General features: G+C 59.0%; 1 protein-coding gene across 2 annotated transcripts in view; it reads right to left on the bottom strand.

Annotated features, from left to right (window-relative positions):
* KIF1A (kinesin family member 1A) overlaps positions 1-13,708 on the bottom strand; it is a 58,924-nt gene that overhangs the window by 15,063 nt on the left and 30,153 nt on the right. For both annotated transcript variants that reach the window (XM_006893430.1, XM_006893431.1), the window contains 11 exons: positions 9,603-9,721; positions 7,414-7,499; positions 6,950-7,088; positions 6,620-6,794; positions 6,348-6,438; positions 4,848-4,966; positions 3,726-3,781; positions 3,213-3,321; positions 2,447-2,513; positions 2,047-2,131; positions 1,017-1,122 (listed from right to left, as the gene is read on the bottom strand). In XM_006893430.1, coding sequence (XP_006893492.1) covers positions 1,017-1,122; positions 2,047-2,131; positions 2,447-2,513; positions 3,213-3,321; positions 3,726-3,781; positions 4,848-4,966; positions 6,348-6,438; positions 6,620-6,794; positions 6,950-7,088; positions 7,414-7,499; positions 9,603-9,721 — 1,152 coding nt within the window. The remainder of the gene's footprint in view (positions 1-1,016; positions 1,123-2,046; positions 2,132-2,446; positions 2,514-3,212; positions 3,322-3,725; positions 3,782-4,847; positions 4,967-6,347; positions 6,439-6,619; positions 6,795-6,949; positions 7,089-7,413; positions 7,500-9,602; positions 9,722-13,708) is intronic.

Below are 13,708 nucleotides of genomic sequence, written 5' to 3'. Positions count from 1 at the left end.
CCCTTCTCCACGGGGACAGTGGACACAGGAGGTGCCCAGGGCCTTTCTCCACGGGGACAGTGGACACAGGAGGTGCCCAGGACCCTTTTTCACAGGGTCTGTGGACACAGGAGGCACACAGGACCCATTCTCCCACAGTCAGGGCCTCCTCAAGCACAGTGGGCCAGGCCTGCTCCTGCAGACACTCAGTTTGGACTTTGCCCTGCGTCCAGGGCGTCTGAAAGGAGTGATCCCTAAAGAGTCACCAGCCTGTGGCTCAAACACTTCACACCTCTCCAAATCCTGGAACCAGTCTTGCAAACGGGGTCTCAGCAGCTACCAAGAGGCACCTTCTTACAGCCTGACCCCCCATAGGCTCCCTACACCCCAACATCCCACCCACCCTGCACCCCGGTCTACAATTACTCAGACTTCCTGACCAAACTGGGACTGTGCTCAACTCACTCCCATGTGCCCAAGTGAGGCCCAGGTGAACCCAGGTGTGACCCAGGTGGGGCCCAGGTGTGACACAGGTATGACCTGGGTGAGGCTCAGGTGGGGTCCAAGTGTGACCGAGGTGGGACCCAGGAGAGGCCTAGGTATGACCCAAGTAGGGCCCTGTGGAGCGGAAAAGCCCAGTGACTGGCAGCCTGTGCCCAGCCCTGTGGTCATCTCCTTCAGGGGTGGAATGGACTGAGAGTTGGACGCATGCTGCCCACCTCCAAATGTCTGAGAGCCCTGCCCATTGGGGCACAGAGTCTATTTGAGGAAGGCCACTGGGATGTATGTCCACCCCCCAACCCACACTGTTCCCAAGGGAGAGACCAGCCATGCACAACTGCTGGGGAGGCATGTGGGGAGTATGACCAAGCAAGGCCACTGGGTCATCGGTGTCAGACCTGGCCATTGAGAACTCAGCATTCTCACCAGGCCCAGGGAGGCCCAAGGACAGGACTTACTGGTCACCGTCGGCAGGATGTGTACACCCACCCAGGAGACCCCAGGACAGAAGGCGACACCTCCCTGTGGGGACTTACCGGTCATCCTGGGCTGGACGTATATACCCGGATGAGAGGATATTAAGCGACAAGATGTTGGGGTCGATCAGAGATTCATCAGTTTCTGGAGTGTTTCGGATGCGACCTGTGGGAGGGCGTGTGTCACCCGGGGTGGACAGCGCCATCCTCCACAGAACACTGAGTGTCCACTCAGAGAGGGCTGAGGACTAGGATCTGTGCAGGGTCAGCGGTGGCCCAGGCTATTTGTTCAGGGCCTCTGGCTCCTCGCCCCTCTATTAACCCTTCTCTCCGGGTGGGAGGTGTCCCTCCAGACTTCATCTGGCCCAGCAAGTGGGTATCTGTCTGCCTGTGACTGTGTGCACCTCTGTATTTCTGTGTGTGTCTGTCTGTCTGTCTCTGCATCTCGGTGCATCTGTCTCTGTACCTGTCCCTCTTCTCTGTATTTGTGTGTCTGTCTGTGTATCTCTCTGTCTGTCTCTGTATCTATGTGTGTATGTCTCTCTGTATCTGTCTGTCCATCCTGTCTCTATCTCTGTGTGTGTATGTCTCTCTGTATCTGTGTGTCTATCTGTCTCTTTATCTCTGTCCATCTGTCTCTGTATCTCTGTCAGTCTGTCTCTGTATCTGTCTGTCTGTGTGTTTGGGTGTCTTTCTCTGGATCTGTGTCTGTCCGTCCATCTCTGTAACTGTCTGTCTCTATTTCTGTGTCCATCTCTGTATCTCTGTGTCTGTCTGTCTATGTGTGTTTGGGTGTCTGTCTCTTTCCCCCCTAGCTGATGGATTCAGAACATTTGTCTAGAGTCCAACGGGGTGTCCACAGCTGTTCAGGGCTGGGGTTCAGGGCAGTAAGGAGTACACCCAAGGATGTCAAGGCTGCTCAGATGTTGGCAGAGGAGCCAGAGTTCAAACGAGGGGGGCCGAAGTGTCCAGTCCCAGTTACCACTGGGTCATCCGCTGGGCCCAAGACTCTCCTCTACAGGTGAAGGACAGAGGTGAGGTCAAAGGGCTAGCCCAGGGTGTGGTGACAGGATGCCGCAAGGCCACTCACCCACGACCAGCTCACGGACTTCCTTCCAGCGGATGTGGCTGCCCGTCTCATGCAGTAGAGTCACGGTGAGCCTTCTCTGGATGCCCTGTCGTGGCCAGGAGAGAGGACAGTCAGCTGGCCAGCCAGCCTAGGGCCATGGAGCCTGGCCTGGGCGGACAGGGGATGAGATCAGAGCAAGGACAGGGCATGGTCTGGGCCAGGGGCAAAGATGAGGAGAGGTGGGCAAAGTGCAGCAGGTCTGAGCCCAAGGATAGAGTTGGTGTGAGGAGAGAGGTGAGGTGTGGGCCAGGGCAGGAGGCCTAGGCCAGAGGGGGCCTGGGACAGGGGAGGGCACAGATCCTGGGCAGGGGCTTCAGGGAACAACAGGGCTGGGCATCAGGGCTAGCAGGAAGCTGTGCACCTGGTGGAGCAGGAACGTTCCCATGCAGGGCATGCCCCCTCGATGGTCCACCACAGCTGGGATGTAACTGTAAGAGAGGGCTGGTGAGGTGTCCGCTCGCGTGTCTGGTCCTGGCCTGCACTCAGCATCATGCCTCATCCGGGAGCAGACAAGGGATGGAGCAGTGGGCCGCACCAGCCCCTCTCTGTCACCGATCCAGTCCACCGTTACACGCCAGGGGGCCGCAGTGCCCATCACTGCCCAGTGCCCTGCACTGTACCAGCTCCAGGCAGCCTCTGTGCTCACCACAGCAGATACACACACACACACAAAGGGCCCTTCTGTTAAACCTGCCCGTGTCTCTCAGGCTTCAGCCCCCTGTCCCATTCAACCAGAACTAAACCCCAAAGCCCCTGGCAGGCAGTGGTCCTACACCCTTCCTGGCCCCTCCAGCAGCTAAAATGGCCCCATGCAGGTCCCTACAGGTCCTCATGCAGCAGGACACACCCCTTCTTCCTCCTCAAGTAACCTGCTCATGGTGGGTCTCCCCTAGCCACCATGCAATCCCTCCAAGTCGCTGCCCAGCACCCCAGCACCTGTAATTGCTGTCCCCCCACTCCCATCAGCTCCCCAAGGCCCTGTCTTGTCCTCCTCCAAGCACCCAGCTGGGCGGCATGGCAGCTGGACCAGTAAACACCTGTGATGGAGTAGCTGTGTGCCCCACCACAGCCTCCTGGGGGTCCCTCCTCCTCCCGCCCCGCAGCCCCCCGCCCAGGCCCACACTTACTCCCCGTTGGCCTCCAGCTCGCAGATTTCGAAGTAGACTAGCAGGTCATACTTGCAGTGGCAGGGCCCTGGACTGGGCCGGGTCAGGGTGCTGAGCTTGGTGGCGGGCACTGGGGACCAGACAGGGTGGATGGACGCGGACTTGTCAGGAGTGGAAGAAGCACACGCAGGAGCAACATGGGAGAGGGACAGCACACGAGCCCACCCAAGCCCAGGGGCGCACCTTCCTCTGCTGCCCCCACCGTGCTCCCAGCACCCAGCCCAGTCCTGGCATGGTCAGCCCTACCACCCGCACATGAAGGGACCAAGGCAACTAGTGCTCCATCTGACATGGGCCTGACACCTGCATTCTTCGCAGGGGAGGGACAGTCCACCCTGAAGGCCCACTCCAGGATGTGGGTCGGGAGAGGGGAGTGAGATATGGGCAGTTCAGTGTCTGGATGGTATGGCCCACCTTGGGGGAGGATAATGTTCCAGCCTCACACCTGGACACATGGGCCAACAGCTCACCCACCTGGCTTGGACAGCGGCATGACCCGTGGGAAGTGGCGGCGTGATGGCCTCAGGGGGCTGTGGAGGATGAGGTGTGGCTGAGGAGGAGGTCCACTTGGGGGCCATCTATCTCTGTTCCCATCCCAGCAGGTGGGAGAACCCTCTCCCACCCCCCACAGGAATCTGAGCACCAGACACAGATATTGAGAGAGGACCAGGACAGAGCTTCCCTCAGCCTCCTAGTGGCCAGTAGAGCTCCTGGTCCTGTACAGCAGCTGAGGGGGACAGAGTGAGACCAGGGGATTCCAGGGCCCAAGGGAGGTTCATGGTTCTCCCACCAGACTGGAAGGGGAGGCACCACACCTGCCCACTGCAGAGCAGGAAGGTACCACTCACAAGCAGACTGAGGTGCAAGTGCTGGGTGAGGAAGGCCTCACTCTCCAGCCCCGAGCTGCAGCAGTGATGGGGAACTGAGCGGGCACACCCACGCCACTAAGACTTGGAGTGGAGGCTGCCTGGCCTGGGTGCACAGGGGCCCCGTCAGGTCACCCGTCAGAGCCTGCTTCCACCACCACCCCTGCCCACACCCTACATGGAACCCAGGTCGGGCGGGGGGCTCCTCCCCATTGCTGCTTGGAAATGCGGCCAAGGCCCAGGTGTGATCAGCTCTGAGCTGTGTCCTCTCAGGTAAAGGCCGCTGGTTGGAGAGGAAAGCAGGTGCTGGAGATCCAGGGCTCCCTAACCTGGGACCCAGGACCCTGTCTGCGGCATGAAGGGCTGACTTACAATCTGGGAAGTGGAGTTGCCCACCCTACTTGGCCTCCCCAGCCTTCAGACTCCTTTCTGATCTTCTTTGCTCCCCCCACCCCGGACACCCACCTGAGCATGTCCTTGTAGAGAGCCCCCCTCCGTGGGGCACCCACCTGAGCACGTCCTTGTAGAGAGCCCCCCTCCGTGGGGCACCCACCTGAGCACGTCCTTGTAGAGGGCACCCCCGTGGGGCACCCACCTGAGCTTGTCCTTGTAGAGAGCCCCTCTCCATGGGGCACCCACCTGAGCACATCCTTGTAGAGGACCCTGTCCCCACCCCGGGCACCCAGCTGAGCGCGTCCTTGTAGAGAGCCCCTCTCCGTGGGGCACCCACCTGAGCACGTCCTTGCAGAGAGGGGGGAATGGGTGCTGCTGGTAGTGCCCAAAGACCTCAAACACGATGGGCTGGCTCTTGATGTATTCGACGAAGGACTTGGTCACCTCCACAGCGATCTGGTGGCACCGCAGGGCAACAGAAGAGTCACAATGAGTGCTCCATCAAGGCTGGCCAGCCTCAACCAGGCCAGCACTCTGCTGAGGCCTCCCTAAGCCCGTCCCACCACCCGGGGACCCCCGACAGACAGGCCTCTGCCTTTGTCACAGGCCCATTGGGGACTAGACCATGGCAAAGGACTGTGGCTGTCTCTGTGGGCACTGATCCATCTCAGACCCTTGCCCACTCCCCATGTGTCCTGCTAATAGATGGGATCTCATGTTTGGATATGAGGACCAGAGAGCCCACCACCCTACTGCCGGGACAGGCTGTGGAGTTTGATGGACCCAGACATCAGAAGGCCAATAATGAGTTACATTCCTACTCAAAATTCCTCTACCTGCAGGTCCTGGGCCACCACATCAGCACACTGCTCGCATCCTGGCCCCTCACCTCGTGTACAGCGAGGAGCTACCCCACCCTGAGGGCCTCTGCTCTCTATGTCCTGAAAGCCTGGCACACAGGCCCTTCCCACCCACACAGTCCTCTCTCTTCCAGGAGAGACCTCTGTGCTCTGCCCTGTCTCTTCTCCGACATCCAGGCCACGACTTCCTAAAGGCTCCTGACTCTGGGAGTAGTCCATAAGCCTCATCCGGGCACATGGTTGGTGTGCGGGAGAGTGAGGTTGGATGGTGGGGAAGATGGTCAATGAGGAGGGTGACTGATAGGATGAATGGGTGGTGAGGAAAATGGACAGCAGGATGAATGAATGATGGGGATACAAATCAGTGAAGAAAATGGTCAATGAAGAGAATTGATGATGGGGAGAAGGGCTGGTGGGGAGAATGAACAGCACAGCAGAGAACAAAGAGAATGATTGATGAGAGAGTGGACAGGAGGGAAAACAAAGACAGAGAGAAGGGATGGTGGCGCGTGGGCCATGGGAAGAATGGAGAAAGCGGAGGACAGGCAGAGTACACAGTGGACAGATGCTGAGAGAAAGGACAATCGAGTGTGGGCCATGGGAAGAACAATGAGAGAGCGGAGGACAGGCAGAGTGCACAGTGGACAGACGATGGGAGAAAGGACGAAAAGGGGTCACGCGAAGAACAATGAGAGAGCAGAAGACAGGCAGAGTGCACAGTGGACAGACGATGGGAGAAGGGACAATGGAATGTGGAACATGGGAAGACGAGCAAATGACAGGCAGAGTGAAGAGTGGACAGACGATGGGAGAAGGGATGACAAGGGGCCATGGGAAGAACAACGAGAGAGGGAGGACAGGCAGAGCACACAGTGGACAGATGCTTGGAGAAGGGACGACAAGGGCCATAGATGATGGGTAGGAAGAAGGCAGTCTTAGTGGAGAGCGCAAGAATGGACATGGGCTCTCAGACATACGTTCTGGACGTGGTAGAAGCCCAGTGGAGGGCCCCGGCCAGTGTTCTTCAGCGGCTCTGTGGAGAAGGCTTCATCGTGGCGGTGGATGAAGCTACAAACCAATAGGAGAAAGGGCTGGGCCCAAGGGAGCTTGGAATGGGGAGGACCCCACACCCTGGTTGGAGGACAGAAGAGGGCATGTGGACATGATGCTGATTATGCCCCTCCAGGCCTGTCTTAAGGGCCAGGAGCAAAGCCCAGGAGCGCGTCACAGACTTGGGACAGGAGCTCACTTGAACTGGCAGAAGATGTCGGCATATTCGGCAGAAATGCTGGACGCCTGCAGGACAGTCACGCGGAAGGTGAAGGTACTGCCCAGGCGGAGGTGATCCAGGGCAGTGTCCAGGGGCCCGTCTGGTGCGGCTTTTTCTGGACTGTCCAGAAGGAGCCCATCAGGAGTCACTGACGCTGGAGGTCAAGAGAGAGGGACGTGACAGGGCACCTTGGGGAGGTCCATGAAGGCTCAGCTGACCACACAGCTAGGGGTGGGGTCTAGAGCATATCAGCTGACCCACATCTTCACATGCCTTGATGTCCTGGACAGCAGGACCAAGGCCACCTACCTGAGCAGGTATTGTTGTTGACCTCATCTGCAGATGGCCCCGTGTCCACGCCCTGGCCCTGGCCTTCCACAATGCGCAGCTCTTCCTGGGAGGTTCCCGAGCGGGACATCCCCACCCCTGGGCAGGACTCAGACTGGAACTGCATAGAGGAGTAGGGCGCCGAGTCAGGGGTGACCTGGGACCCAACAGTGTATCCTCCTGGTCTGGGGATATCCTTGGTCCTGTCTAGAACCCTGGGAGTGTGGGCTGGGCCCACACAGACCTGCGTCCAGGCCTGCCTTGCCTTGGACTCTATGGTCTGTGACGTCTGAAGGGTGAGCCCTTGGTAACAGGTCACCCCATCCTTCAGCTCAATGAGAGAGGACAGTGGGAAAGGTGGAAAGAAGAGTCGGACATCCACTTATGCCCCCAGCGTGGACCTCCTTGAGCACCCTTGGCCCCTGCCCACCTTGTCCTCATGGTACCTTTTCAAAATGCTGGTCGTCAAAGGAGATTTTGGCAGTTCCTGATTGGCGGACACCAGAGCCATAATCGGGAGCTTCTTCATCAGCTGGAAGACAAACCAATCAGGCAGCTGAGACCTGCTTGTTCCCAACAGATGAAGGCGCCCAGCACTCGGCCCAGCAGGGCCGGCCAGGACCAGACCAGCAGCAGGGCTCCAGTTCACACTAAGGCAGCCGGGCCTGACAGGGTCCCAGCACTACCCACCGCAGCTCCGTGAGCCCAGAGCTTCAGTTTGTGCTGCTGCTGCTGGGTGTCCGTGGGACAGTCCACTCTGACCAGGGCCATGGACTTAGCATCTTATCAACCAAAACCCCAGTAAACGAGATAACCTAGAAGAAATAGATCAATTCCTGCAAGCGTACAAATGACCTACGTTGACTCCAGGAGAAACAGAAAATCTAAGCAGATCGGCTGTAGGAAGACTGACTCCGTCATCAACAACCTGCCAACAGGGCAGCGTCTGGGTGCACGGCTTTCCTGAGGAGCCAGCCAACCATTTCAAGAATTAGCAGTGATTCTGTCTACATGCTCACACAAAGCAGGAGAGGCGGCTCTGGATTCGCCCTGTGACCAGCACCATCATGATGCCAGAGTCAACAATACCACAGAACAACCCACCGGCAACATTCCTTATGAATATACATGCAAAAAATCCTCTAGCAAATTGAACGCAACAGCTACCAAAAGCGTTACAACCGTGATCAAACAGGACTCACCCTCAAACCCAAGGATGTCTCTATAAACAAAATGAATCAATGAAATTAAACAACAAAACCCCAGTGGCAGCGGGACAATGTTGACTCATAGTGACCTCAGGACAGACTGCCTCAGTGCCCACAGATGCCATTCTCTATGGTGGTAAACTAACCCTAGCCTTAACCCTAAACCTTTAACCCTTTAACCCTACCCCAACCCCAACCTCAACCCCAACCCCGACAGCCATATCTGTCTCCCATAGGGTGGCTAGTGGGTTTGAACTAGAAACCTCTGGGTTAGCAAGCAGCCAAGTGCTTGGAGCGCTGAGCCATCAGCTCTCTTAACCAGTGGACTCGCCATGTCCATGTGGTTGCTCGGCTCCATCTACCAACACTTGGTCCCGGTGCTTTAGGCTCACAGACAGAAAGAAAAGCCAATCGGAGCAAAAAGCCTCTCAGTCATCCAAATCGGTGCAGAAACGGCCTTTGCCAAAACCACACTCCCTTGATAGAAGCACTCAGTAACCCACACCTGGCAAGGAGTTCTCTCAGCTGATGAAAGGGGTTTGTCCCTAAGCCACAGCAAGCACCATGCTCAGTGGATGGCCACACAGTGCGCTGCCCTCACGCTGCCTGCTGGGCCGGGGTGAAATCCAAAGTCCCTTCACCTGTTACCCAAGGGCCCAGGCTCATTTCTGACACTCTCATTCTGGCCACGTCAATGGAATGCCATTCCCAGGGAGCTTGCAGACCCTCCCCCAGCAGTCAGGGCCCCTGTCACATTCCATCCCTCCTCCTCCTCCTTACAGTGCAGCCAGGGGCCCCACAGACCACACTCCTGACATGAACCTGGGCTCCAGGGCAGCACCAACAGCCCCCCACCCCGCCATTACTCAGTGCCATGCAGGCCCAGACACAGGTGTGTGGGGTCAGTCCAACCTCAGTGCCAAAGCCCCATGCCTGCAGCTGTGACCTGAACCCATGTAAGTGGGTGACCTGTTTGAAGTCCCCTTTGTCAACACAGCCACTTAACTGCAGGAATCCCAAGTGGCCCCACTAGAGATCAAGGTCAACCCCTAAAGCAGCCTGCCTGGCAGGACCCAGGTGCACTCACCAGCCTTGTGGGACTCCAGGAAGGAGCAGGGAAGAGAAAAGGGTGAGAGTGATGCCCACCTCCCCACACAGGCCCCTCCTCGGGACAATGCCACCGCTGCTGGAACCAGCTCTGGGTACTGACTCCTCTCTGCCTGCCTCTGGCCCACCTGGCCACCTGCACACACCTGATGTGACCTGGAGCCCCCATCCCCCCTGGCCTCCTACACACAACTGATGTGACCTGGAGCCCCCACCCCACCTGGCTGCCCGCACACACTTGATGTGACCTGAAGCCCTCATCTGCCCACACAGCGCCCTGGAGATGTGTGCCCCCACCCCACCTGTCCGCCCACACAAACCTGAGATGGCCTGAACAGCCACTCGGAGGAAGCCCTTGACCTCGCCCTTCTCGCTGACGATGGCCACACGGTGCACCAGCGGCACAGGGTACAGCAGGTTGCTGAGGTACACGAAGGCCCTGGGAGGGGAGAGGCAGGGGTCAGGGCCGCTGTGCGCTCTGGCCGGTAATGGCAGCACGGCCAAGTCACAGGACGGCCAGGGCACGATGGACACAGGACTGCAGAGCAAGCGAAGCGTCACAGCCAGCAGGACAGTGAGGCAGGTGGACAGCTCGGCAAGGGGTTAAGATGGACAGTGAGTGCACACCACCGTACCTGTCCAGTGTGAGAAGGCCGCGCGGGCGGGAGGGGTCCAGCCTGCTTGGAAGGACCGGAGGCCTCGGGCAGGGCCGCACTACACTGACACCGGTGCCAGCGGGAGCCCCCACCCCTACTAAATGCCAAGCCCTGCCCTGTAGTCAATTGTAGTCAAGCAGCCACGGCTCTGTGAGGACAGACAGCTGTCCACGCATCCACAACTGCGAGTCTTAATAGGACCACGTCACCACACTCTCCTGTGGAGCGGTTGGTGGGCTCGGACCGCCAAGCTTTTGGTTAACTGTCAGACACTAGCCACTGTGGAAACATAGCCCCTCACCACTAAGTCCACGCACATCCTGCTGCTGTTGGCTTAGCTCCCTTCAGGGGCCACGCCCCGCTGGGTTTCCGGGGCTGTGGATCCAAACCACCAACCGTCTGAACTACATCACCATCCTTACTCCTTCGAGTCCGTACCTGACACAGCAGGGACACCCCAATGTGGGCGGTCTGGTGTGGACAGCTATCTGGCAGGTCCCTGAGGCTCAGCCTCTGCCCACTTTGGACTTCAGATGCCCTGGCTGTGGAGGTGGTAGACAAGCTGGCCGGGACAGAGACCCTGTGTCCCTTCCAGGCTAGTGGCCAGCATGACACAAACTGCCCCAAACACCCATGGCACCACCTGAGGGTGACCACACAGCAGAGGCTTTGCCCTTAGAGGGTCACCCTCTCGGTAGCACAGGTAGTGTGGCCAGTACCACTGACCTACTCAGGCTCAAGCTAGTGACCAGCCAACTCCTATCCTCCAGGCACAGCAGGGACCAGAGAGGTGCAGACATGACAGCCGAGCCCTAGGAGGGCAGGAGCCACAGACCCAGACATGAGGGAGGGGCAGGGCCAGCAGCTTCACAGTCCTCCCACGAGCTACAGTACCCCCCTTCACAGGCGGAAATCCAGACCATCAGGGTCACTGACCAAGTTCAAACTGTCGGACAAGCTACAGCCAGACTGTGCCCTGGAAACAGGTTCTTAAGGGTGAGGGGCTCCAGGGTCTCAATCAAGATTGGTTCAGCCCAGCTGTGGGCAGTGGGTGTCCCGGGCCCATTGCTGGATACAGAAGGCAGGACGCCCAGTAGATGTCATGGACTCAGCAGCATCTCTGACATCAAGTGTCCAGACAGAAATGGAGGCTTGCGGGTCCCTCTCCTTCCTGCTGTCCCTGAGCTTCGTCCACCTGGCCACAATGGTGGACTGCTCTGGGCTGGCAGGGACCCCGAGGCTCTGACCCGAGCACCCTGGGGACCCTGTGGCACTGGGGCTGCAACATGGCCTCTCCCCAAGTGTGGCCAGTCCCTCATCCTGGGTGAAGCCCATCTAGCTGAGTGCACCCTGGGCTTTGAGGTGACAAGTAGGGAGTGTGGGCCCAGGAGCCACGGCTCTACCGTCAGTCTTCCAGGCTCATAAGACCACCTGACCCCAGCAGCAGCCACTACAGGTCAGGACCCAGGCACAGGCCCCCAGCCTGCCCAGATGCCCAGTTCAGGCTCAGCCCACAAAGGACTCCAAGCTGAGGTCTACCCTAGCTCCGCTGGCACTCGGATAGCACCTTCACGAAGCCCCAGCTCACACACTGGCTGCCAGGCCTGCCCTCTGGTCAAGTCCACACCTCACACACGGAGCCCTAGAGCCTGGGACAGCTCGTTCCCTCCCCGGCCCCTCCAGCCCAGGCAGTCAGCCTTGCACCCTCTGTAGCTCCCTTCCTGTCCCCCTCCCTCTCTGAAAGAATCCACGGTCTATGGGATACCAGCCTCACTTGCCACAGGTTGCCCCTTGTGCCTGGGCAATGGGGGGGAGGTGGCTTCAAGATATACCCCTCCCCAGTGCCCTTGAGCCCCAGACCACAGAGGGGCACCCCAGAGCTGGGGTGAGAGACCGGGACTCAGGAAATGTGGCTCCCTGCGGGGAGGCCTTGCCCAGAGGAGACAGTACCTTGAAGCAGACTGCACCCGCCCACCCAGGGAGAGAGGAGACGGACAGGGCAGCAGAGCTAGGCGTGGGTGGAGGGCAGCGCGGCCACGGGGCTGGTGAGGCATATATATGCGTGCTGGCCGCGGGACACCTTTGGGAGGAAAGCAGGGCCAGGCCCTCAATTTGGCTGAGGCTTTGGAGGGAGCCAGCGGCTAGAAAATGGGTGAGGAGTTCAGAGGTGGCGTCCACCAAGAAGGGCAGGCAAGCACACATCACCAGGGATGGGGTGGGGGGCGTGCCTGCACAGCTGCTGCTTGGAGAAGCCAGGTCGTGCCAAGCTTCCTCACGAAGCCCTGGCCGAGGCCCCACGGGGCCAGCTGGCCCAGCCACTTCCAATCAACAAGAGACAAAAATGGCAGGACCCAGCTCTTTTCAGGAGAGCCTCCAAACCCCATCTCATTTCTGCCCATGTCCTCAGCACCCCGGACCCTGTCCTCTCAGGCACCTCACTCCTTCCCAGGAACCCACAAGCCATCCTGGGGCTCAGTAGGCGAGGGGCTGGCAGCTGCAGGGCGCCAGGTGTGGGGGCTGCACCTCAGGTCCCAGCAGAGTCCCCAGGCAGGACATCTGGGGCAGAGCACAGCGACCCACTCAGGGAAGGAGTTAGACACACCTGTGGGAACACCAACCTCTGGGATGGACAGGGCTCCCATGGAGGACCTGACATCAGAGGGGCTACCACCAGCCTTCAGCACTGGGTACCAAGGTTTCTAGACGCTTCTAACGGGCTAGCTCAAGACAGGAACCTTGAACTCCCAAAAGGTCTCCAGTAAAAAGACTGTGTATATGTAGCATACATACATCCTGACTCTGTATCTAACACATGGTTGAGTCCCTGGTTCCTCTGAGCCGTGGTGCTGGCAGAGTCCTCAAGACCCTGGATGCCAAAAGAACTGACAAGTTGGTCTTTCAGGAAACGGTCCTTAGAGACAAAGGTGGTGAAACGGGGTCTCACAGAAGGGGTGTACTGTGAGGAGGGGCCACTCCTTGGAAAAGGTTCTCATGCTGGAAAAAGGTGAAGGGTCAGAGAAAGAGAGCAAGACCCTCAGACAGATGGGTTGCCACAGTGACTGCAGCAATGGGCTGGAACATGGTGCAGAGCGGGAGGACGGTGCGGAACCCACCAGGGCCCACCTGTTGTTCACAGCGGCTTTGCACCTCGTGACTGACTCAGTGGTGACATTATTTCCTGAGACCCTCCTGGAGTCCTAGAGGCTGAGGAGACGTCTGAAGGTGAGGCCTCATTCCACTAACAGCCTGCTTCCGGAATCTTCTGTGGGCGGCTGGCTCCCACCCCCAGCACGGTCCTGTTTGGTGACTCTGCGTCTGTCAGTTGGGCCTGCAGAGTGGAGCCCCTGCTCCCCAGCGGTTCCTCAGCCCCCGCCTCTTCTGACCCCAGTGCTGCCTCGTTTACCCAGGAAATGGCTCACCAGCTCTCAGGCGGACCTAGAGGAGGCCGGGGCGGACTGTTCATCCTCCCCTGCCCACAGGCCGGCACTGCCTTGCTTCAGGGGCAGCTGATCCCTATCCTGACCAGGCCCTCTTGCCTTCAGTGCGCCCCCTCCTCTCAGAGCACCCCCCTCCCCAGGTTGGGGTCCACGCACTGACGGAGAAGCCCCAACAGCCGGAGGCGAGGCTGGTTCTCAGACGCAGGCTGAAGCTCCAGCTCAGCAATCCTGACCTTTCCATGTCCCCATGGGCTGGTTACCGGCTCCAGGAGGTCTCAGGGGTTTAGGGCCTGCCCGATGCCCCTACGGTGCTCCACACATATAACCCATCTG

This window comes from Elephantulus edwardii, unplaced genomic scaffold (genome assembly GCF_000299155.1).
Source record: "Elephantulus edwardii isolate Elephantulus edwardi_28Jun2011 unplaced genomic scaffold, EleEdw1.0 scaffold00127, whole genome shotgun sequence".
NCBI classification, from domain to species: Eukaryota; Metazoa; Chordata; class Mammalia; order Macroscelidea; family Macroscelididae; genus Elephantulus; species Elephantulus edwardii.
The sequence above is the reverse complement of the archived record's forward strand: the minus strand, read 5'-3'. Positions and strand labels throughout refer to the sequence as shown.